Source organism: Corythoichthys intestinalis, chromosome 14 (genome assembly GCF_030265065.1).
Source record: "Corythoichthys intestinalis isolate RoL2023-P3 chromosome 14, ASM3026506v1, whole genome shotgun sequence".
Taxonomy (NCBI): domain Eukaryota; kingdom Metazoa; phylum Chordata; class Actinopteri; order Syngnathiformes; family Syngnathidae; genus Corythoichthys; species Corythoichthys intestinalis.
Window position 1 is genome coordinate 1,714,348 of NC_080408.1, and position 25,993 is coordinate 1,740,340.

A 25,993-nucleotide genomic window follows, 5' to 3' on the forward strand; every position below is an offset into this window, starting at 1 on the left:
CTCTTCACAAGCTTTTCACACACTGTTGCTTGGCCCATTCCTCCATGCAGATCTCCTCTAGAGCACTGATGTTTTGGGGCTGTCATTGGGCAGCACGGACTTTCAACTCCCTCTGCAGATTTTCTATGGGGTTGAGACCTGGAAACTGGCTAGGCCACTCCAGGACCTTAAAATGCTTCTTACGATGCCAGTCCTTTGTTGCCCTGGCTGTGTGTTTGGGATCATTGTCATGCTGAAAGACCCAGCCACGTCTCATCTTCAATGCCCTTGCTGACGGAAGGAGATTTTCACTCAAAATCTCTCGATACATGGCCCCATTCATTCTTTCAGATCAGTCGTCCTGGTCCCTTTGCAGAAAAACAGCCCCAAACCATGATGTTTCCATCCCCATGCTTCACTGTGGGTATGGCGCAATTCAGTATACTTTTCCCTCCAAACAAGAGAACCTGTGTTTCTACCAAAATGTTCTATTTTGGTTTCATCTGGCCATAACACATTCTCCCAATCCTCTTCTGGATCATCCAAATGCTTTCTAGCGAACCGCAGACGGGCCTGGACGTGTACTTTCTTCAGCAGGGGGACACGTCTGTCAGTGCAGGATTTGAGTCCTTGGCAGCGCATTGCGTTACTGGTAGTAGCCTTTGTTACTGTGGTCCCAGCTCTCTGTAGGTCATTCACTAGGTCCCCTTGTGTGGTTCTGGGATTTTTGCTCCCCGTTCTTGTTATCATTTTGACGCCACGGGGTGAGGAGGGAGTTGAAAGTTTGTGCTGCCCAACGACAGCCCCAAAACATCACTGCTCGAGAGGAGATCTGCATGGAGGAATGGGCCAAGATACTAGCAACAGCGTGTGAAAAGCTTGTGAAGAGTTACAGAAAACGTTTGGCCACCATTATTGGCAACAAAGGGTACATGACAAAGTATTGAGATGAACTTTTGGTATAGACCAAATACTTATTTTCCACCATGATTTGCAAATAAATTCTTTAAAAATCAAACAATGGGATTTTCGGGGTTTTTTTTCACTTTCTGTCTGTCATGGTTGAGGTTTAACCCAGTTGACAATTACAGGCCTCTCTAATATTTTCAAGTGGGAGAACTTGCACAATTAGTGGTTGACTAAATACTTATTTGCCTCACTGTATTAGGCATAACCAAGCCTGCAAATAAATTCTTTAAAAATCAAACAACGTGATTTTCTGTTTTTTTCCCCCCCACATTCTGTCTGTCATGGTTGAGGTTTAACCATGTTGACAATTACAGGCCTCTCTAATATTTTCAAGTGGGAGAACTTGCACAATTAGTGGTTGACTAAATACTTATTTGCCCCACTGTATATACATAACATAATAAAACAGAATTGTTGTGGAACTCAAAATGTTGACTGCACAGTTAAGGACTATGCACATTAAATCATTAGTAACATCAAATATTACACAATACAACAAAGTTAATCAGTAGCCCTGTCCTTAAGTCTTTCTGATAGTTTCCCCTGACCGATTTACTGCAATAATATAATGAAAACCTGAAATTATGGCTTTTAGTTTTGGTGTGCCACCCCAAGATTTTAAGTGGCCCCATCTGGCCACCCCTATGAAAAATTTCTGGAGACGCCACTGGACCCTTATTAGAGGATCCCAAACGTGACGTGATGTGGCTGTCCATATTAACGGCAATGAAGACTTCTATTGCCATCAATGACTTAAAATCCTGATAACTCCCCTTAGGACTAGTAGGACAAGTGGACCTTCAGTTGACTCAAAGACTTTTATTTTGAAAGGCGTTGGCTTCCCGTTTTTTTTTTTTTTTTTTTTTTAGATCATGTAGAAGTCTAATCTTTGAGATCATCATCATACTGGCCACAAAAACGTTGTCTTCACTTTAACAAAGCTCATGCGAGCACACAATTATAGAAGCGTAAGGCAAAATTTTCCCTTTAGAGCGGCCGTCGCAACTTTTTCCCTTAGCATGAGTTAGCATTAGCATCAGTGCTAGCCAAGCCCTTAAATAAGTCCCAGTTTGTCATCTAGGTCGTCTTCTGTGTCTGCAGAAGAGAGGAGAAAAATAAACGAAAAAAGTGCGTTTGTTGCCTGTAGTTGACAAAATGCGCACTAGATGGCGCTCACCTGCCACCGACTCGGGCGGAGAGTAGAACTGGCCGTCGGACACCGGACCGGGGAGAAAAGGTGCTCGTTGCGCGCTGGCGTCCAATAGGGACTGGAAACCTGGACGGGTTTTAAAAAGTCAGAGAAAAGAAGGAGAAAGAGAAGCCGGAAGATCGGTCGCTTACGGTTTTCGTCCTCCATTTCTTGAGGAAGAACCTTAAAGTCCAGCAGCCAGGTTTCCATCCAGGCCAGCACGAAGGAGATGATGGGCAACAGGTAGCCGAAAGCGCCCTGAGACAACAGCTACAAAAGATACCAGGTTAGACAAAAGACAAACTGAGAAAGAGCGGATGGACGCCTTACCTTTGATAAAATCACTTTGACGATGAGGAAGGCACAGCTGACTGCAGTGGTCACCTGAATGCGTCAAAAAACAAGAGCAATATATAAACAAACTATCACTATTTATTTTTATTTTTTTAATGAAACAATAATGCTAGTGAATAATCATGGGATCATGTCAAGTCACCGGCTACGTTAACATGGACAAAATTTCCTTAATCAGATCCGTTTTTTGATTAAATAATTAATTGTTTTCATGGTATTTTATGTTGTACTTGTTTTTTAAATACAATTGTACATTTGTGTAACTGCTTCATTAAAGAGAACCAAGACTTGTAGGCTCTAATAAACACCAATTCAGTGTTTCCCACAGGATTTTAGGAGACTGTGGTGGGAGGGTCTCTGACCATAGGATTTTTTTGAAACTGTGGTGGTGGGCTGCATCGGAGTCGGACAGCCACACCATGTCGTGCCACGGCGATTTTTTTTTTTTTTTTTCCCATTATTTTTTTCCCCCCAAGAAGAACCATAACAAAGATATATTTGAAATATTTCATTAGCTAGGCTAATGTTATAGCTCTCAGCTACGGTACATGTATGTAAAATGCGTTGCTGATTACAGCTACGTTACCCTATGTAATAATGCGACTTTTTTTCTCGTAGCAATAGTACAACTTACATCTCGTAGTGACTCAGGGTTGGCAACCCAAACTGTTGAAAAGAGCCATAATTGCCCCCCCCCCAAAAAAAAAAAAAAAAAAACTGATAAAGTATGTCTGGAGCAGCAAAAAATTAAAAGCCTTGTACAAGCCTTATAATTATCAATACTAGCTATATTAGCCTACTATAAAAATGACTAAGTTGGCTAGAAATACATAATTAGCCTTCATGAATAAATGTTTATTTTCCCTGCAGTGGATCCTATAGCGCACCACGTGACTACTCTGTTGTACGATGACACCACAAGTTTAACTTCATTACAATATTAATGAATTGAAAGAATGTTTGTATCATGTTTGTCCTCCTAGAAATCCTATTAAAACAAAAAATATATTTTTCTAATTATAATGGCCGTGTAAAGAGTTTTTCTTGATTCGGTGAGAAGGTGAATAGTTTTTTCCCCGTTGTTCGTGAACTAAATTTCCACACAAACGCACATCGAGGCACCATTAACTTGGCAAGGAGAACCTTGTTCTCTTTTACTAAAATACAGTGGTATGAAAAAGTGTCTGAACCTTTTGGAACTTCTCACATTCCTGCATAAAATGAGCATCACATGTGATCTGATCTTTGTCAAAATCATATAGATGAAAAAACTGTCTGCTTGAACTAAAACCACCCAAACATTTATAGGTTTTCATACTTTAATGAGGATAGCATGCAAACAATGATAAGTGAACCCTCTGCCTAAGGAGACTTCAAGAGAAACTGAAACAAATTTTTACCAAACATTTGAAGTGTGTTGTCTAATCTAGAGCTGAAACAAATACTCGAGTAACTCGAGTTTAAAAACTGATCCGAGTAATTTTATTCACCTCAAGTAATCGTTTATTTTGCCAGCTCTAAGCATCACGTTTTGCTCGGACTACTTTTAATGCGGGACAACGCGCTGATGTCACGTGCGTAGAGGCAGCCGACACCCGCTACAAAAGACGCCGACGTTGCTAAAAACTAGCCCGCATGATGCTACGTTGGTAGCAGGTAGCGTCTGATGCGTCTCATAGAGATCACATGTATGTTGAACTAGATGCGAAATGACAGAGTCAGCGGCGTTAGTAAACAGCCGCCATCTTAAAGTAGCAGAGCGCTAAGCGGTAACGTTACTGTCACCAGCTCATGTAACGTTAGCCCTGCGGAGGGCTAGGTTTCTATTAATTATGACCACTGTCGATGCGTGGCTAACGTGTCTTACATACAGGCTTTAACATAACATAGCGTTGTGGAGTGATGAGGGTGTCAAATAAATACTTAATAATGCTAACTATCAATTTTAGCTCAGTAGTCATTGCTGGATAAAACACCAAGTAGCACTGGTCCCTGATGTGCTCTCATACAGCCTGTATCATACATTTATTTTGAACATTGCAAAAACTCAAAATCCTATCAGGACTTACAGTTTAGACTAACTTAAAACTTAACTAGAACTTAAAAATAGCTTGACACAAATAGAAATTCAATTGAAACACGTGGGAAAAAATAACTTAAGTGATGTGTGTTATCAAGCGTAATGACATTTTTAGGTAAGAAATATATTTTTTTTTCTTAACGTTTTTTGAGTGAAAGCAGTGAATTAGTCTTTTTTTTTTATTCTAGTTACATCTGAGAGGCAATTGTTGGCTGTTTTCAACAATGTACATCGAAAATAAAGACACTGATTGACTGAAAATGGTTCAATATTAGATGAAATGTCTTGTTTTCTCATGTATATTCATAATTGCTCTTCACCTAAAAATATATGTTTTATCAGATTACTCGATTAATCGATAAAATTTTCAATCGATTACTCGATTACTAAAATATTCCATAGCTGCAGCCCTAGTCCAATCACTGATGAGTGGTTTAAAACTGCCGTGCCCACTATAAAACACACACCTGGTAAGAAATGTCTTGATGAGAGGTACTGTCTGATGTGCATCATGGCTTGGTCAAAAGAGCTGTCTTAAGACCTGCGATCGAGGATTGTTGATTTGTATGAAGCTGGGAAAGGATACAAATGCATCTCTAAAAGCCTGGATGTTTATCATTCGAGAGTCAGAGACGTTGTCTACAAATGGAAAGCGTTTGGCACTGTTGCTTTTCTCCCAAGGAGTGGCCGTCACCAAAGATGACGCCAAGAGTTCAGCGCAGAATACTCAGAGAGGTCAAAAAGAACCCTAAAGTGTCTGCAAAAGACTTACAGAAGTCACTGGCACAGTCCAATATCTCTGTGCACGCATCAACTATATGTAAAACTATGACCAAGAATTGCGTTTCATGGGAGGACTCCAACGAAGAAGCCACTGCTGTCTAAAAAAAATAAAATAAAAATAAAATAAAAACATTTTTGCTCGTTTAATGTTCACAAAAAGGCAATTGGATACTCTACAGAAGTTTTGGCAAAATATTTTGTGGACTGATGAAACCGAAGTTTAATTGTTTGGGAGTAACATACAACGTCTTGTGTGGAGGAAAAATGGAACGGCACACCGTCATCAACACTTCATCCCCGCCGTGAAACATGGTGGAGGGAGCATCATGATTTGGGGCAACTTGCAATCATTAATGGAAGAATGAATTCAGAATTTTTGCAGGAAAACCTGAGTCCGTCTGTCAGACAGTTGAAGCTAAAAAGAGGATGGATGCTGCAACAAGATAATGATCCAAAACACAGAAGTAAATCAACTTCAGAATGGTTTCAGAAGAACAAAATCCAAGTTCTGGAGTGGCCAAGTCAAAGTCCAGACTTGAACCCCATTGAGATGGTGTGGCATGACCTAAAGACAGTGATTCATCCCAGGAATCTGACTGAACTACAGCTGTTTTGTAGAGAAGAATGGGCCAGGATCGGTGTGCCAGACTGATCAGCAACTACAGGAAGCGCTTGGTTGAAGTTATTGCTGCCAAAGGGGGTGGGGGTGGGCACAAAATATTATATGTGACCGTTCACTTACTTATTTTTCTCCTCCTTCCATCATCGTTTGCATACTATCCTCATTAAAATATGAAAACCTATAACTGTTTTGGGTGGTTTATAGTTAAAGCAGACACTGTTTTTTCATCTGTGTGATTTTGACAAATCACATTTGATGGTGATTTTATGCAGAAATGTGAGAAATTTCAAAAGGTTCCCATATTTTTTCATACCACTGTATTTTATTAGAAGCACTTAAAATATTGCCATTGATTTAAAAATCTATAATATTTAGTACATGTTTTGACCTACGGAGGGCGCCATGTTTTACACATGCAATGCACGCGGGAGGTGATGACGCAGTTGAGCTGGACTGGGAGAATAGATGTGCTAGCTAGCAAGCCAGGCAAGTATGACGACTGGCATGATATTGTCAAATTCTGTTGCTGGTCAGATTGTTTAATTACAGAGCTGTGGGAAGAGTTCCCGACGTCATAACTCCATCCAATTCCAGCTCATCAGCAGTGTCTTTAAACCGATCTTAGGCAGCTTGCCCAGATATTATCTTGCTGCCATCTGACAGTTTGTATATCCCTTCGTTGCTAGTTGCATCATTGCCTTGCTTTTTCGTTTGTCTGCCTCACACAGCGGTTTTCCCTCGGGGGGTTTTTTTTTTTTTTTGGGTTAATTGATCCCAAACCTACTGTCACAGACCCTTTTGGTGTCTTTTCGCGATTGTGTGTTCAATAAACCCTTTTACACAATTCCTATGTTATTGTTGTCTGATTGCTGTCTAAAGTGAGCCGCGTTTGACAATTCTGTGGTCAAGCCAGCCGCACTTTATTTTCAGTTCCATTTCAGGTTTTATTGCACAGACAGACAACTCATGTGGGTTGGTATTGCTTTTTAAGGAAAATCATGACTCTAATGTCACGCGGAAGTATAGTCCTGTGGTCTCCGAGCTCGTCTGTCATACAGAAAACGCCGGCTCGAATACCGCAGGAGACCTTGATTTAATTGCTTTTTCTGCTCACTTTGTGAAATATCGACAGTGCCGTCCCGCTCATCACGTTTCCGCTCGGGTTCAAATTGGATGGGCAGAACCGACGACATGTTTATGTAGCTAACAAGTGACACTGTGGAAGTACGGCAGCGCTGCCCAGTGACTTCATCGCCCAGACTGCATTGCGTCGTCAACAACAATGGCGACCTACTAGTTGAACTAATTCATAGACTTCATAACATATTGACGTGACACTTCCAGCAGACCCTGCACCACCCCTTCAGGTAAAGGGCCGGGCCACCCTACACCAGCCCATGGCAGAGAGAGCAATTCTAAAACACACTCTGCGTTCTAATCCCGGATTTAGATTGAAACAGGACGACACTTAAGCCTAAAAGCAGGCACGAGTGTCTCAAAAGTGATTTGGTCGAGGAGTCAAGGTAATTAAAGGGTATGTCATGCCCTGGGAAAATGTTAATATTCCATCATTTATCCATAAACGCATGCCTTTTGTATTCATATCATGCCACTTCGTGTAATTACACACAAGAAAATGAGAGAAATTTGGCTCGATTGTCAAGCTAAAACGACCGGCGCCCGAGATCTGGCAGATTGTGTGCGTGACGTCATGACAAGTGAAGAGAGTGCCACCGGCCACTAGGGGGGTCTGCATCAATATAATTCCTTCTAGTGAGGGGAGAATTAGGGGTGTTTTGAGCTATTTATGCTGATGCATTGTGTTCGTCCTGCACATATTCCAGGTTCCCTCATGAAGAAACACCCCTCGTTGTCAATAAAAGAGAATTCAGAATTGACAGTGAGGGGTGTTTCTTCAACAAAAAAAAAGGCTCAGTGCTTTAATACTGAATGGCGGCGATGATGGCAGACAATTTCGTTTCTAGTTTCAGCGACGAATCTGACGTAGAAGGACGTAACGAATGTTCATCTAATGGTGACGAGGAGAGTTACGAAGCTTTAATCGGTGTTTTAGGTTACCAATTTGAGCCCAAACCAACGCCAATGCAGCGTAATGAAACTGTCATTGAGGGGAGCAATGACACTGATGAAACATCGGCAGCAGATCGCGTGGGAAGCACCAATGATTTGTTTTGCATTTCTTTTTGTGAAGCTGATACACCGTGACTGCATAATAAAGGAATGCATAGAATAATTATCATTTATTGCGCTATCATAGCTTTTCGCTCTGCCAACAGACACAAATATGAATGGGATCAGAGGATTTGTTCTATATATTTTACGAACGATAATTTATACATGTGTCCAGTCCTGTATCCAATGCGTGACATTTTTTTATGATAAAAGAGTACTCACTCTGGCCATTTCGAGCTTGGCTGCTCCCCTCCTTTGCTTAGCCTTAGCCTCCTTTGCCACTCATCGTCCTCTTTCTTGATATCTCGGGACATTTAGGTCGCTGCGCGTGTATGGTCGGCACCGCAACTCCTTTGAGCAGCAATCTTTTAGCAAAATCCGATTTCACTTGTCCATAGTTCGAGAAGCTTTTAGGTGGAAAATGCGCACCACAGAAAAGCGTGCCGGAGGCTGCGTCTAGAAAATTAGCCCTCTTTGCACGGACGAACTTTACCCATTGTCTGCGTAGTCCAGCTTTTTTTTTCGCGTTCGGGAACTCATGGATACTATATTCCGATAAATAACTACTTGTACACCACATAGCACAGCCGTTTTGAACCATTTTTGTGATGTTTTGGTCAAACAAACCCCAACGCGACTCTCTCGTCGTTAAAAAACAATGGCACCTGGCTCCGCCTCGACTGTCAATCACTTGTCGTGACGTCCCCGCCCTATTCGGCTGTTTCCGGAACACTGTTCGTCATTTTCGATCTATTTTCGATAATTGCTCATTAATGTGATTGATTTTTTTGTTAACTTTATCAATATTTGTTATCTTGGCACATAACGGTTCTGTTGATGTCTCACACCCCCTTTGCCGCTACATACCCTTTAATATATTTTTCGCACCATGCGTGCATTTTGAAACGTGAATACAATGGGAAAAATTAGCTGCTACGGCCGCCATATTAGATTTCTCACTAGCATTGTACTTCAAAATATTTACGTAAAATAGATTGATAACTACCCAGTTTTTTTTTTTGCTTTTAACCAAGAATCTTGGAAAGCCCATTGGGTGAGTGTGTGCTTTAGTTTATTTGTTGCGATGCTGGCCCTTTAAGAAGAACTCTCTCGTCCCTTCACAGCAATGTAGTTTGTTCCCCAAGCTACTGTCATGTTTACTTCCCATCCGAAAGTTGTGTAAATTAGAGAAGTATAGTGTTTTAGTGTGCCTTTACAATGTATAAAAACGTTTGGTTGATGACAGTTCCTCAGCTAATAATCAGTTGCATTCACTAGCAGCCACGAGCTAACTGCTAGCTGCCCTGTGCTAATATCTAACACTAATCGTTGGCCCCTCTTACAACATTGTTGAGGCTAATTTCTCGTCATCTGCGCTTTGCCAAATTGTTGTTTATAGTCGAATCGTCTCAAAATATGATTCTTATTCACATAATAATGCTATTAAAGACTTTATTTTTATCCTGTCGTACGCACTTTAAGGTCGGTAGCAGCTTTGGTTTTGAAAATATTTGAATTTTAAGGTTTTTTTGTTGTTGTTTTTAAATAGTAACCCTATGAATCGGCCCCGCACCCCATGTCCCATCAATATATTATGAAGTCTATGACTACTTTTTTCCAATTTTATATGAACGAAGACATTGAAACTAACATTTTTCAAAGGGATCTTCTATTTTTGAGACAAGTAATTCTTAAAAGATAAATCTTAGTATGAGTTATAATAATTTGATATTAAAACCCCTCTTAATGTTTTTGTTTTAATAAAGTTTGTAAAATTATTTTAAGTGAGAGGTCGCCATTCTTGTTACGTCGCAGTGCGTGACGTCACCGGGCCCGTTGCCGAAATTCCAGCGTGTCACTCGTTAGCTTTCCCAACATGTCGTCGGTTCTACCCTTCCTATTTGAACCAGATCTGAAAAGTGAGCAGCACTGTCGGTCGTTCACAAGACGAGCTTCAGGGAAAAATGCGTGCAGCAAATACCTGATAAGACAATAGTTGGGCAAAAGTCTCAATGACAACAGAGCGAGAGAGCGTATGCTGTTGGGAACTCCGGTTGGGAGCGAGAGTCTATGCTGTTGGGAACTCCGGTTTTATTAGCAGATATTCAAAGTAAGCATATTGCGTTTTCAAACTTATCCCAATATAATTATGTAGATTGTTAGCATCCAGAGCTGCCGTGTGCTTTACATACAGTACAGGCCAAAGAGCACACCTTGTGTAATCCATGTCTTGTACATTGTAACGCGTGGTAGCTAGGATACATGTATAAAAGTCCCAAAAAGGGGAGAAACTTCCACCTATGCAAATTTTATTCACCAAAAAGTAATATTTCCACCTTGACGCAAACACGCGTTCCCTGACGAACTCCAACATTGTTGTAAGGTCCACGTCAGAGTCACTGTCGTCACTGTAGCGTGCCTTAGTGCTTTGATTATTTGGTATGATTTGGGGAAAACTCCCACGAAGAATAGTCAACAAAAAAGACAGCAATAGTAATCCAAGTCCGCGTTTTTTTACTCACTCGAAGATCCAGAAATTAGACCGATCCCATGGCAATGTTGCAGCCGCAGACAGGCCGTCGATTCCACAAAATAGACTGATCCGAAAAGCCGCTGTGGGACCGACGAATAAAAAAAATAGATCCGAAACCAATATTGCAGACATGGTGGGACCGTCGGATCCAGAAAATAGACCGATCCCTTACTTGACTGAGGATCCATGAAAATGTTCGGGCGCCAGCTGTAACGCGTGGTGGGTAGGATACGTGCATACAGGGACCAAAAAGGGGGAGAAGCTTCCACTTTTGCACATTTATTCACTACAAATAATAATTCCACCTTGACCACTCACTTCACTCTCCTTTTTTCCATTTGACTGGAAATTGCATCCAAAAGCAGCACATCGTGGCATTTTACTTCGCGAGTTTAGGCAGCAATAAGCACATTTGGAAAGATCCCAATGACGTCATTACTGCGAGCCTGCAAACCATGGCGCCAACTATCGGTCAAAATATGTACTAAATATGATAAAATATTGCCATTGATTCAACATTTTATGTGTTTCTAACAACATATTTTAGTACAAGAGAACAATTGTGGTTTATTAGAGCCTACATGTATTTAAGGTAGAGGATCACTTTAAGAAGAATTCTTCTCCCTTCACAGCCGTGTAGTTTGTTCCCCAAACTACCGTCATGTTTACTTACCATCCGAAAGTTGTGTAAATTAGAGAAGTATAGTGTTTTAGTGTGCCTTTACAATGTATAAACACTAGAGCTGAAACGAGTACTCGAGCAACTCGAGTAACTCGAGTTTAAAAACTGATCCGAGTAATTTTATTCACCTCGAGTAATCGTTTATTTTGACAGCTCTAAGCATCACGTTTTGCTCGGACTACTTTTAATGCGGGACAACGCGCTGTCACGTGCGGATAGGAAGAAGGGGAAAAAAAAAAACTTACTGCAGCTGACAGCCGCCACAAACGACGCCGACGTTGCCAAATACTTGCCCGCACGATGCTAAGTTGGTAGCTAGCGTCTGATGCGTCTCATAAAGATCACATGTATGTTGAACTAGATGCGCAATGACAGACTCGGCCGCGTCTGGGCAGCGTTATTAAACAGCCGCCATCTTAAAGCAGTACAGCGCTAAGCGCTAATAAAGAGCGCTAAGCGCTAATAAATAAGATTAACATTACTGTCGCTACTAGCTCACGTAAAGTTAGCCCTGCGGAGGACTAGGTTTCAATTAATTATGACCACTGTCGTTGCGTGGCTAACGTGTCTTACATACAGGCTTTAACATAACATAGCATTGTGGAGTGATGAGGGTGTAAAATAAAAACTTAATCATGCTAACTATCAATTTTAGCTCAGTAGTCATTGCTGGATAAAACACCAAGTAGCACTGGTCCCTAATGTGCTCCAGTACAGCCTGTATCATACATTTATTTTAAACACTGCAAAAACTCAAAATCCTATCAGGACTTACCGTTTAGACTAACTTAAAACTTAACTAGAATTTAAAAATGGCTTGACACGAAGAGAAATTCAATTGAAACACGTGGGAAAAAATCCTAACTTTTAAGTGATGTGTGTTATCAAGCGTAACGGCATTTTTAGGTAAAATATATATATATATATACATATATATATATATATATATTTTTTTTTTTTTTTAAATAAGATCTAAAAGTTTTTTGGAGTGAAAGCAGTGAATTAGTCTTTTTTTTTTTATTCTAGCTACAATATACATCGAAAATAAAGACATTGATTGACTGAAAATGGTTCAAGATTAGATGAAATGTGTTGTTTTCTCATGTATATTTATAATTGCTCTTCACCTAAAAATATATTTGTTTTATCCGATTACTCGATTAATCGATAGAATTTTCAGTCGATTACTCGATTACTAAAATATTCGATAGCTGCAGCCCTAATAAACACGTTTGGTTGATGACAGTTCCTCAGCTAATAATCAGTTGCATTCGCTAGCCGCCGCGAGCTAACCGCTAGCTGCCCTGTGCTAATATCTAACACTAATCGTTGGCCCCTTTTACTACATTGTTGAGGCTAATTTCTCGTCATCTGCGCTTTGCCAAATTGTTGTTTATAGTCGAATGGTCTCAAAATATGATTCTTATTCACATAATAATGCTATTTAAGACTTTTTTTTTATCCTGTCGTCCGCACTTTAAGGTCGGTAGCAGCTTTGGTTTTGAAAATATTTGAATTTTAAGGTTGTTTTTAAAAAAAATATTTTTAGGCCCCCTATGAATCGGCCCCGCACCCCATGTCCCATCAATATATTATGAAGTCTATGACTATTTTTTTCAAATTTTATAAGAACGAAGACATTGAAAGGGATTTGAATATCAAATTATTATAACTCATATAGTGCTGCAACGATTAATCGAGTAACTCGAGTATTCGATTAGAAAAAAAAAGATTCAAATTAAATTTTGCTGCTTCGAGTATTCGTTTAATTATTGTGGTGTTGTAATGGTTTATTTTGAAAGTGTTTGCATTCAGTTGTATTGATTTGAGTGGATACACTGCCCTATAGTCTGCCTCATTTCACATGGCTGAATCCAGCTGCTCCATGTTAAAACCAACATAAGCTAAGTGTTTGTTTGAGCTTTTTTTTTTTTTAATGCATTCGTGATTTAGTTAATGGGTATATTATATTATATATTTAGCCGTTTTTTGTGGAAATATCTGTCTGAACCATTTGTTAAGAGCATTGTGGGGAAAGAAAAAAAAAAAGTTAGCGTTTTATAGCATTTAAGCTAGTGGAGTTTTCAGATGTAAGTTGGCCAATTGTTCTTTTGTTGTACAGAGATCCCTATTTTATTTTTTTATACCGTTTGAGGCTCAGTTCAGGTATTTTAATTTTTCATGTTCCCTATCCGATTACTCGATTATTCGACAAAGTAGTTCATCGATTAATCGACTACTAAAATAATCGATAGCTGCAGCCCTAAACTCATACTAACATTTATATTTTAAGAACTACAAGCCTTTCTGTCCGTGGTTCCCTTTGAGTGGTGTTAGTGTACAGTAGGGGGTTGAACCTCTTGGTAACTCACGACGCAAAGCTCACGATAAGGCGATGCAACGATTATCCATACATTGGTCAGGAAATCATTTGACAAAACAACTAATAAACCCCTAAGCAAATTTTTCATGTCTACTTACAGCCACCGCCCACCAGTGCGTCAGCCTGCAGACAGCGTAGGCCAAGATGAGGACGGCGAATCGGAATACGGCTAAAAGCTAAGGGGGAGAAAGATGAGGCAAAGACAAAACAAGACGTCAGGGGAGTTTGAAAAATATAGGGGCAGTTTACATGGCGACTCCACGACACAAAGACGCAATGACTGAGTAGCGGACTCGCCTCGCGTGCATATGGTGTCGGCGAAGACGAAAAATTCTGAATCCTGCCTCCAAAGTGGAAGAATCCGATTGCGGGGGGTTCCTCAACATGCAAAGGCTGCTGCGGCGCGAGACCGCCGTAACGTCAGCACTCGTACACGACATGTCACATTGGGCGTGCGCAGCGGTGCTACTAAACATTAAAAAACAGCAAATATGGCGGAATGTCGGCTTTAATTTACTGTTTTAATAATATTTTTAAACTAAATATGTTAAACGTTTCAATTTTTGTGCCTTTTTGAACAAAAGAAAAATGACATTGCTTCGAGTGGGCGGGCATATTTTTTTCCGGGCTGAGGGAGCTTGGTGGGGTCAAAGTGCATCATTCTCTGTCGCCCTGTAAATCTGCACTGCCCCCTTGGGCCTGGCATGAATACTACATCGTTTTCATGCGGAATTGCGACATTGTTCAAATGGAGACGCAAATGCAAATGCAAATTTGAAATTTTTCGTATTCTCGTAGAGTCACCATGTAAACGGCCCCGTAGACTGCGCCAGCTCGTCAATTTGTCTCAATAGTCCTCCACTTGGGAGTGTTTTTGGCCATTTTTTGGAACGTCTTAATTGTATTCAACGAGCATTTTCTTACAAAGATGTCGAAGAAGGATGCGTGGTAGTTGTAGTGGAGGACTTCTTGGTTGAGCTGCTTGGGAAGCCCGCCGTTCACCTGACAAGACAAAGTTAGCGTTCACTTCAAAACTATAAACACTCTTTCAGTGAATTTATCGCTATTAGACGTTTGAAGCGGGAGGGTTTGCTCCCGGTTTGCTGGACAGACCGTGCGCACAAAATAAAACGGATCTTACGTTGAGCTCGATGATCCACAGCAATGTGATGAACAACAGATCAAACGTCACGAAGAGGCAGAAGGTCCTCCTCACGTCCGAGATGCACTTCTTCTTCTGCATCTCCTCGTACGAGTCCACTCGGGACTGCAGGGGCGTGGAGCACCTGGCCCCGCCGCTCTCCTCCTCGCCGTCGGGGGCTCCGGCGAGTCCACTCCGCTCAACGTACATGTCGGCGTCGCTGCCCGTCACCTGACTGCATCTGCGCGAGTCAGACCATATGCATCGTTTGTACGCTACGAGCTGGATTTGATGCTGGAATTCCCATAATACGATAAATCATGTGGTTCTTAAAATGTAAGCTCTTTCAATGAGTATATGACTAGTAGAAGTACAATCCATTTTAACTGGGAGTCAGTCAAAATGGATTGGATGTCTATCGCCGTTTTATTTTTGCACCATGTGTTTGCGTTGTGTGGTGATTTATCAGACAATAGAAATATTAGCCAGCATCACCTGCTGTCAGACTTGAACCGTCAAATGGACATCTAGTGGCGTTAAAACATCATGAGCATGCATCATCATCATCATCATCAGTCAGCATTCATCATTTGTAGCAAAATAGGCAAGTAAAAATGATTCAGGATGCAAATCGCGTTTAGAAGTAGAAACCTATGACGAATGAGGAAAACAAACTGGATAAGATGAGAAGCAGAAACTCATTTTGGCCGAAACGAAAGAAAAACAAGTCAACACATCTAATGCGTCGTCATCGTCTCACTAACATTTAAGCTAATAAACGCACTACGCAAGAAAAAAACTCCAAATTTATCCGTGACTTGCCTTCGAAAGGCGCTTCAAAGATCGTCGTTTGTTGCTTTTGCCGTATTTTTGGCCAATGAAGAAACCTCAGCAGGTTACGGTTGGTTCCTTTCTTTTTAACTTGTCATTTGCTTCCTGCTTGGATAGCTGGAACCGGAAGAGGTGCATTCTGGGTTTTGTAGTTTTTAAGCGAGTCACCGCCTGGAACGCGCGTTAAACATCTCTATTTGTATTTCACAATTGAGGACAGGACTCCTGCAAAAAATTAATAAATAAAACACAATTAAATAATGTCATTAAAATGCATTTATGTAAATACGATGCATTTATTAAATAAATACACAATTGAATAAATTGTCCTTCATAGAAAATGAGTGCATGAATGAAATAAATAAAAAGTTTAATAAATAATCAAATTAAAAAATGTTGAAATAAATGAATATATATCAGAATAAATAAATAAATACATAAATGCTGACATAAATAAATAAAAACGGAAATAAATGTTGAAATAATTAAATAAAAATTGAAATAAATAAATAAAAAATGAAATAATTAAAAATTGAAATAAATATAAATTTAGCGTGAGAAGGGCGGGCATCCGATTCGGATGCCTCCTGGACGCCTCCCTGGCGAGTCATTCCGGGCATGTCCCACCGGTAGGGGGCCCCGGGGACGACCCGGTCTAAGTTTTGCCTGTGGCCTTGCTCGCACTCGGTACCGGCAGCGTTTGTGTGCGTGTGTTTGGGTGTACCTCTGACGCACACAGAGCAGAGCATGAATAGATTGATGAAGCATGGACATAAGAAGGTTTTTCAAGAAAGTGAGTATTTATCAATGATGGTAGTAACAGTTAGTTAGCTCCAGCTAACAGCAGAAAGTCCCATGTATTTAATTTATCAGAGTATTTTACAAATAAAAACCTGGCTTTCACACTACAGGCAATCTCTGTGAACGTTTTTTTTTTTTTTTACCTCTCCTGTTCAGCTATTTGACACAGATAATGGAAGTCTGAGTATCCGGTTGATCAGAACAGTTTTAATGTTTCGCATTGGAGTATGACATACTCCCATTGTGATCATTCAACATATCTTGTTTATTAAGACAAAGCAGCGAACAGGAAGGGGTTATGGGTCAACAGGAGAAAAGAAGGAGAGAAAGACAGAAGAAACACAAACAGCAACAAGAAATACATTGAACGCCTACACTAACTATGAATATGTTGTATGTTTTATCGTCAGCTAGATGTATTTCCAGTTGACACCATTTGGGGGGCTTGTTAACCAGGGAAAGAGAGGGGGCGGGGGAGTCTAGAAGATAAGTGATTGGGAGGGGTGGATTGTACACAAATCAGCCCTGTGATCTAGAACCCAGTATTCGTGTGCATCCCTTGTGTGAGCCCGCCGGCAACCCACCCTACGCCACCCCATCGCCAATCCCGTTACCGAGGACCTCCACCCGAGCTCACCCATTCACATCCAGCCATGCGCGAATCCCACAAAACATGCGATGAGCAGAGACGCTCACTGGGCGCCACCCCAGGGCCACGACCCTGCCCCCAGCCGACCCGGGGGGGGGGGACCAGCGCAGCCCATCCCTCCTCCCACAGCCTAGCATAGGGGCCATTGTCACCCCTCAGGGATCCAAGGTGGTTCCCTGGGCCACCTGCGCCCCCATCAACCGGCCTTCAGGGATGGGTAGATGGGGACGCACCACCAACCCCCATGCCCACCCCCCACCACCGCCTGCCCACCCGGCCCACAAGCCACAGCCGCTGTCCCCCGTCGGAGCAGGCGACACCCAGCTACAACCTACGCCAGAGCGCAGGGCGGATACCCAGGCAGAGAAGCGAGGGGAAGGCTTAAGCAAGAGAACGCTGAGGAGTCACCGTGGGGCGACGCGAGATCGAGCCCCCCCTCTCCACTCCCACGGCTGGCAGCCCAGGCAAAGGGGAGGCCACGCACTGGGAGCCACGCCATAGAGAAAAGTGTGAGACCCACCTACCATCCTGTTACTGTGGCTGCCAGGTCCACAACTGGCAGCCATTACCCAGCACCGTGATGGGATTGTGTGGGGAGGGTAGTGCAATATATACATTAAAATAGGAGAGCTCGGCTTGGGGCAGTGGGACTGCTGCATGGAATTTTTACCTAGCCGCCTGTCCCACCGCCCTTTGCTGGACCTCCCCGTGAAGTATGATGTGTGTGGTGTGTTAAAAGAGGTGCAGGAATGGCGGGGCCTGCCGTGAGAAGGCAACAGTGATGCCCCCCCCAACAGGTCCCATCCATCCTATAACCTTGGTGTGTGATGCATTAAAATCAAGGGGGAGCCGGGCCGGGACTGTATGGCCCCGTCCCGACTCTCCCCGGAGTATGTAGGTGCCAGGGTGAGAGGTATTTACAGTGCAATGTGAGAAGTGAATTAAGAGGCAGGCTCCGGCAGGCCCCCGTCCACCAGAATCACCGGCCACAGGGCAGGGGAAGCGCCAGGGCCCTGATCAACCCCCGCCCCAGACCACCCGCAGCGCCCCCGCACCCACCCAGCCCTCCCCCCACCACCCGAGCACCTGCCCCGCACCACGCACAGGCGCCACACCAAGCGCCGGAGACCAGGGGATATCCACCCGACTGGCAACAAGCCCCACCTCAGGCCCCGCCGACGACCCCGACAACAGATGGGCAGCGACAGCCGCCGCGGTCCCATAGAGGCGGACAGGGCATACCAAGGGGACGGAGGTACGAACCCCCCACCCCCGGGCCGGGAGGGGAGTGCGTTATGACACCAGGGATCACCTCCCCGGTACCAATGTACAGGGCAACACGGCTAAGGCCAGGCCGACCCGGGAGGGAACCGTGGCCGATGCATACACCCCCCGCTCCCTCCATCAATGATGGCAGCCTGACTAAACTTTGAAGGAAGAAAATTATTTTTCTGCGCACGTCTTACCTTTGTTGTTTTGCGGTCAAAAGTTACATCCCAGCTCTAAAATAACGCTGCTGCTTAGCTGCTGCTGGCTACTTCGTCTGAAATGCATTGTGAAGGTCCTAGAAGAGTTAAGTGTCCAATCTTTTTACCACTCTTTTTTGGGGGTGACTTCCTTCTGGATCATCAGCAGTGTTTCTCACTTAACGCATAGATGAGTACAGGAGCTGAGCTCATTCACGTATAATTATCAACAGTGAATAGTCATAATAATACACTCATAATAATCACTCCACTACCTTTATTGACCTGTAGGAGTCAGAGCAGAGGAGCAAAGAGGGTGAGAGACCTCTACTGGAAAGTGTGAGTAGGAGAGTAATGATTAGAAAGTGGACCAAGCCTAGAAAATGATGATACTGTAGAAAGCATACATACACCTCATCTGAATCACAACAGACTGATCAACACCCTTAAACACAAACGGCATTTTTTGATGCCTCCATCTACCAAGTAATTTGCAATTGGAGCCATTTTCCCCTGTTGTTCTACTGTATTAAAAAATAGACCGAAACAACAACGATAATGATAATAATGAATAAATTATCAGTCTTTGTTAGCTGTTTTTGTGCTTGTATGCTACGTTCACTTACATCCTGTGCATCTTCTAGGGCAGGGGTGGGCAAACCGGTCCTCAAGGGCCACAGTGGGTCCTGGTCTTTGTTCCAACTGATTCAGCACAGACAGTTTAACCAATGAGGTTTCAGTGGAAACAAGAAGCACCTGACTGCAATCAATTGATTGCACTTGTAAGAAACCAGATTTGTGAAAGGCTGTACTCATGATGGGTATGAACAAAAACCCGCACCCACTGCGGCCCTTTGTGGAATAGTTTGCCCACCCCTGTTCTAGGGGCTAAACCCCCCCTGTTCTTAAGACCTAGTTATGTCCCTGTCGGAACTGATACTGCAACACCAGAAAAAATGTCCAAAAGGTACGCGCGGTGCAGCTACGGTGGCAAGCAATTCCAGACCTCGGTGCACACGCATTGGCAGAAGCCGTAGACCATCACTGTGACCAGACTGGCGGGGACCAGGCTCACCAGGAGGACCCCCGCGGCGGTCTGCTGCATGATGAGCAGGTAGACCCCAACTGGCAGGGAGCTGAAGTAGAGCAGCCCAAGCACCCATACCAGGGCCCGTGCCGACGTCCGGCACAGAGAGACGGCGCAGTTCCGCAAGGACCGCCTCTGCGCGACAGACGCCGCCGAGTCCTGCCGGACGACCGCTCGTTCCGGGGAGGGAGCCGGCGGAGGCTCCATGATGGTGATGACCACAAAGTTAGGAGAGCCTCGGATGGAGGAGTAAGCGGCAGCGGAGGTGGTTTCGCTTCCCATCCAGGAGCTCAAACGACGGGGATCCAGCAGGAGTTCGTCCCGACAGAAGGTGAGGTTGCGGCTCCCCAGGGCCAGCGCGGCCAGCAGGTCGTAGTCGTCCGGGAGGCAGCAGGCGGCGTCTCCGAGCAGCCTGGTCACATAGCGGCAGAAGGGACAGACCACGGTGCTGGGAGGCGACTCCGCCAGGTCCTGGATCTTGGCTAGGCACTTGGCGCACAGGCGGTGCTGGCATTCCAGAACCTTGGGCCGGCGGCTCCCCAGGTTGTAGGAGCAGTAGCATATCTTGCACTCCAGCTCCTCTGCACTCTGATGCTCCACGTGGCCGCTCACGTCCTCAATCATCTCAAATTCTGACCTGCACAGGTGGGAGGAAGTCGCACGCTAGTTTTGAATGGAGCAAATTGCAAAAATCAATGTACGGTGTGGCGTTGCCTCCATATTTCACACCATAAGTCAAGGATTTTGTTCTATCAGAACAACACGAGTGCACACCAAATTTCAGGTAAATTGAGTCAGACGTACAGTAGCTTTTGCATTACAGTGGTATGAAAAAGTATCTGAACCTTTTGAAATTTCTGAGATTTCTGCATAAAATCATCATCAAATGTGATCCAATCTTTGTCAAAATCACACATATGAAAATGGAGTGTCTGCTTTAACTAAAACCACCCAAACGTTTATAGGTTTTCATATTTTAATGAGGATAGCATGCAAAAAATGACAGAAGGGGGAAAGTAAGTAAGGGAACACACTGCCTAAGGAGACTTAAAGAGCAATTGAAACTACATTTTTATCAAACATTTTAAATCAGGTGTGTGCCCAATCACTAATGAGCGGTTTAAAGCTGTCCGGCCCACTATAAAACACACACCTGGTAAGAAATGTCTTAATGATAAGCATTGTCTGATGTGCATCATGGCTCGGTCAAAAGAGCTGTCTGAAGACCTGTGATATAAGGCTGGGAAAGGATACAAAACCATCTCTAAAAGACTAGATCAGGGGTAGCCAACTCCGGTCCTCGAGGGCCCCTATCCAGCTTGTTTTCCATGTCTCCCTCTTTAAAAACACCTGAATCAAATGATCAGCTGATCAGTAAGTTCTACAGGAGCCTGATAACGATCCTGATTATTTGAGTCAGGTGTGTTGTAGGAGGGAGACATGCAAAACAAGCTGGATAGGGGCCCTAGATGACTGGAGTTGGCTACCCCTGGACTAGATGTTCATCGATCGACAGTCAGAGAAGTTGTCTACAAATGGAGAGAGTTTGGCACTGTTGATTCTCTCCCAAGGAGTGGCCGTCCACCAAAGATGACGCCAAAAGTTCAGCGCAGAATACTCAGAGAGGTACAAAAGAACCCTAGAGTATCTGCTAAAGACTTACAGAAATCACTGGCACAGTCCAATATCTCTGTGCACACATCAACTATATTTAAAAAACTATGGAGAATGGAATTAATTGGGGGTCTCCACAGAGGAAGCCAATGCTGTCTGAAAAAAAAAAACGTTGTTGCTCGTTTAATATTCCTAAAAAGGTACTTGGACACTCAACAGAGGTTTTGGCAAAATATTTTGTGGACTGATGAAACCAAAGTTGATTGTTTGGAAGTAACATACAATGTCATATGTGGAGGAAAAATGGAACAGCTCACCAACATCAACACCTCATCCCCGCCGTGAAGCATGGCGGAGGGAGTATCATGATTTGGGGCTGTTTTGCTGCCTCGGGGCCTGGACAACTTGCAACCATTAACGGAAGAATGAATTCCAAAGTTTTGCAGGAAAACCTGCGGCCGTCTCTCAGACAGTTGAAGCTAAAAAGAGGATGGATGCTGCAACAAGACAATGATCCATATCACAGAAGTAAATCAACTTCAGAATGGTTTCAGAAGAACAAAATACATGTTCTGGAGTAGCCAAGTCAAAGTCCAGACTTGAACCTCATTGAGATGCTGGGGTATTACCTCAAGACAGCGATTCATGCCAGACATCCGAGGAATCTGACTGAACCACAGCAGTTTTGTAGAGAAGAATGGGCCAATATTAGTCCTGATCGATGTGCCAGACTGATCTGCAGCTACAGGAAGCGTTCGGTTGACATTATTGCTGCCAAAGGGCGGGCACAAAATATTAAATGTGATGGTTCACGTACTTATTTTTCCCCTTTTGTCATTGTTTGCATGACTGGTCAAGGCCATTGCTCAACTCATACGATTTGCTAAAGAACTGAAAGGTTCAATACCACGAACTAATGGAGCTACAAGTGTTCTTAAGAGAAGCTGAAGCTCATTATTGGTCTTGTTCAGAGGGAAGCTTCTGCGGAGGAAATTCAATGTTTACAACGTGGAAAGGAGCTAGTGATGTGTCGGTCGCGAACGAGCCGGTACAAAGAGCCGGCTCTTTGAAGTGAACGATGAGAGCCGGCACCCTCCCTCAAGAGCCGGCTCTGTCACCCCCCCCCCCCCCCCTCTCTCTTTTCACGTGTCTGAAGCGAGGTTTAGCAGTGGCTCATCTGCCGTGCTCAGAGAGGGAGACAGGAAGAGAAAAGCGAGGGGCTCGGTACTAGGTACTGCACGGAGTGCACACTGAGCACATGCTCCGACGCATCTGCAAAGCCACAAACAGACACAGGAGGACAAAAGCTCGACACACAAACGCGGTTTGTAGGCCTTCATGATGAGCCGAAAACGCAGTAACATTTGGAGACATTTTAATTGGTTAAAGTCAGATGACAATAGGGCAGAATGCCGTGTCTGCAAACTTAACCCCTTATGGCCTAATGTAACTCATTTGATACACTTAGAATTTCATTATTTGAGACTCTAATTAAGAAATTTGATTTTTTTTTTTTAAATGATGGATGCAAGTCAACACATATATCTGCAGGTTCCAAGAGAAAAAAAAAATCTGGATTTAGCTAAAAGACTGGACAAATAATTACTGAGAGAAGGAGCCGGATCAACCTTTCAAAGTTCAAGTATTTAGTTTTCTTGAATGCAAATTTAAAATAAAGCAAGGAGTAGCTTATGTTTGTTTTGTTCGCCGCTGCTGTTGCATTTACTACTCACTGTTTTTGTTATGATGCAGCATGTTTGATTGTTGTTGGTTGAAGTTCAATTTGGTTGCCTGTTTATTGTTTGGAGCCTTTTTAATGTTCAATAAAATAAGTAAAAACTAGAGATGTCCCGATCGATCGGGATGCCGATCGATTGGGTCCGATCACATCATTTTCAAAGTATCGGAATCGGCAAAAAAATATCGGCCATGCCTTTTTTAAATATATATATATATATTTTTTTAAATTAAATCGTTTTCTAATTGTATTTAACGTGACAGACATAATATGTTACACTCATCCAGAGTCTTTAGTTTAGGCTTAATGTAGGTTTACCAAATTTATCCCGATAACAGCAGTAATAAGTTTTTAAAAAAATATATTACGTTAAAATATTTAACACAATTAATGCATGCGTTGCACGACCCACTCACGCATTGTCGCGCTCAATCTGTAATGGTGCCATTTTACCTATATAGAGAGACAATAGGCAGCGCAAAATGAGTACAGTGAATTTTGGCAGCCTTTGAAGGTTTATTTTAATTGGCTAAAGCCTTACAATCCCTCTCCCTACAATTAGAAACATCATGAGAAGCAATGTGGGGAAGCGAGGTAGCAATTGATCTCTGTCTTAATACCTTATTTTGTTTCCCAACGCAGAGAAGATATATCAATTGGTAGCACTACGCACAGTCATGGTTCTACTTCCCATCATGCATTGGGACATGGCTACAGTATCATTTACTGAAAGCTCAACAAATACACTAGATGGCAATATTTAGTCACAATATGCAAAGTCACAAGTCTTTCTATCCGTGGATCCCTCTCACAGAAAGAATGTTAATAATATAAATGCCATCTTGAGGATTTACTGTCATAATAAACAAATACAGTACGTATGTACTGTATGTTGAATGTAGGTATTCGTCCGAGTTTTATTCATTTTTTTCCTAATGCATTGCCAAAATGTATATAATCGGAAAAAATTATCAGGAATGATTGGAATTGAATCGGGAGCAAAAAAAAAGCAATCAGATCGGGAAATATCAGGATCGGCAGATACTCAAACTAAAACGATCGGGATCGGATCGGGAGCAAAAAACATGATCGGAACAACCCTAGTAAAAAACCTTTTCTTTGCTTGATAATTGTTGCTATTTGCAGTCAGTAGAGTTCAATATTTAGTTCACCAAGTCATTTATCAAAATATATGCTAAATTTGTCATAAATATTTAAAAGAAAAGCTAAAGTTGAAAAAGCCGTTTGAGAGCCAAAAAGAGCTGGCTCTTTTGACTGAGCCGATCCAAATGAACCGGATCACTGAAAAGAGCAGAAAATCCCATCACTAGAAGGAGCTCACGAAACACGCCAGGACCAGTAAGTTACGCAAAATAAACCCTTCCCTTGAAAAGCATGGAATCTTCAGTGTCGGAGGTCGGTATAAAATGTTAAAGCAGTTTTTTCATTTGTGTGATTTTGACAAAGATCAGCTCACATTTGATGGTGATTTTATGCAGGAATGTGAGAGATTCCACAAGGTTCAGATACATTTTCATACCACTGTATAGGGCGATTGTTTGAAGGCGAAAATATAAAGAGTTACGATAAAAGTGTCAGCTGTCGTTAGGTGTAACGAATGTAAGGGCGTTACCTCCAACACCGATCACAAGTTCCGAAAACAATTCCCGATTTAATCCGTCTCAAGTCAAGCCATACCTGAGTGAAGAGACTTCTGGCTCAGCCCCCCCTGGCCGACCAATGAGGGCTCACCATATTCCGGCGGATCAAGAGCGCTCCCGACTCCTCCTGAGGCTTCGGGATCATGATGGCGGCAGAAGCTCCTGGTGAGGACTTGGTCAGCGAGGGGGCTAAAGACCCTTTCAAGGGGGAGCGTGTGAGCGAGCGAGAGAGAGATAACTGTTAACACAGCACACAAGAGAACAAATAGAAGGCAAAGGACAACAAAGGGCGGCCTGTGCACTGGAATTTTCGAGCCCGCTCTTTTCTTGCTCAGTCAAATTCGCTCTAATTAGTTGCTGGCACGCAACACACCGGCAGTTTGGGGGTCCTTCGAGGCGCTGCCGTGATTCTCACGTGATTCCCGACCGGGATAAAATCTCAATATCTTACTTTATTTTTCATTTGTTTTCATTTTTAACAGGCACTGAAACATATACAGTGGGGCAAATAAGTATTTAGTCAACCACTAATTGTGCAAGTTCTCCCACTTCAAAATATTAGAGAGGCCTGTAATTGTCAACATGGGTAAACCTCAACCATGAGAGACGGAATGTGGGAAAAAAAACCAGAAAATCACATTGTTTGATTTTTAAAGAATTTATTTGCAAATCATGGTGGAAAATAAGTATTTGTTCAATACCAAAAGTTCATCTCAATACTTTGTCATGTACCCTTTGTTGGCAATAACGGAGGCCAAATGTTTTCTGTAACTCTTCACAAGCTTCTCACACACTGTTGCTGGTATTTTGGCCCATTCCTCCGTGTAGATCTCCTCTAGAGCAGTGATGTTTTGGGGCTGTCGTTGGGCAACACGGACTTTCAGCTCCCTCCGCAGATTTTCTATAGGGTTGTGATCTGGAGACTGGCTAGGCCACTCCAGGACCTTGAAATGCTTCTTACGAAGCCACTCCTTTGTTGCCCTGGCGGTGTGTTTGGGATCATTGTCATGCTGAAAGACCCAGCCACGTCTCATCTTCAATGCCCTTGCTGATGGAAGGAGATTTTCACACAAAATCTCTCGATACATGGCCCCATTCATTCTTTCCTCTACACAGATCAGTCGTCCTGGTCCCTTTGCAGAATAACAGCCCCAAAGCATGATGTTTCCACCCCCATGCTTCACAGTGGGTATGGTGTTCTTCGGATGCAATTCAGTATTCTTTCTCCTCCATACACG

General features: G+C 42.9%; 2 protein-coding genes across 2 annotated transcripts; both read right to left on the reverse strand.

Annotated features, from left to right (window-relative positions):
* Positions 1 to 1,130: 1,130 nt before the first annotated feature.
* On the reverse strand, positions 1,131 to 15,859 carry stard3nl (STARD3 N-terminal like). Its single transcript, XM_057857680.1, has 8 exons — positions 15,731 to 15,859; positions 14,909 to 15,149; positions 14,692 to 14,769; positions 13,866 to 13,943; positions 2,468 to 2,521; positions 2,290 to 2,407; positions 2,126 to 2,224; positions 1,131 to 2,043 (listed from the first exon to the last, which is right to left on the reverse strand). The coding sequence occupies exons 2-8, from the start codon at positions 15,116 to 15,118 to the stop codon at positions 2,003 to 2,005; spliced, it is 678 nt and encodes a 225-aa protein (XP_057713663.1). The 5' UTR covers positions 15,119 to 15,149; positions 15,731 to 15,859; the 3' UTR covers positions 1,131 to 2,002.
* A 2,915-nt stretch (positions 15,860 to 18,774) lies between these two features.
* On the reverse strand, positions 18,775 to 24,921 carry rnf182 (ring finger protein 182). The gene is made up of 2 exons (XM_057858182.1): positions 24,793 to 24,921; positions 18,775 to 20,379 (listed from the first exon to the last, which is right to left on the reverse strand). The coding sequence occupies exon 2, from the start codon at positions 20,364 to 20,366 to the stop codon at positions 19,638 to 19,640; it is 729 nt and encodes a 242-aa protein (XP_057714165.1). The 5' UTR covers positions 20,367 to 20,379; positions 24,793 to 24,921; the 3' UTR covers positions 18,775 to 19,637.
* Positions 24,922 to 25,993: the final 1,072 nt, after the last annotated feature.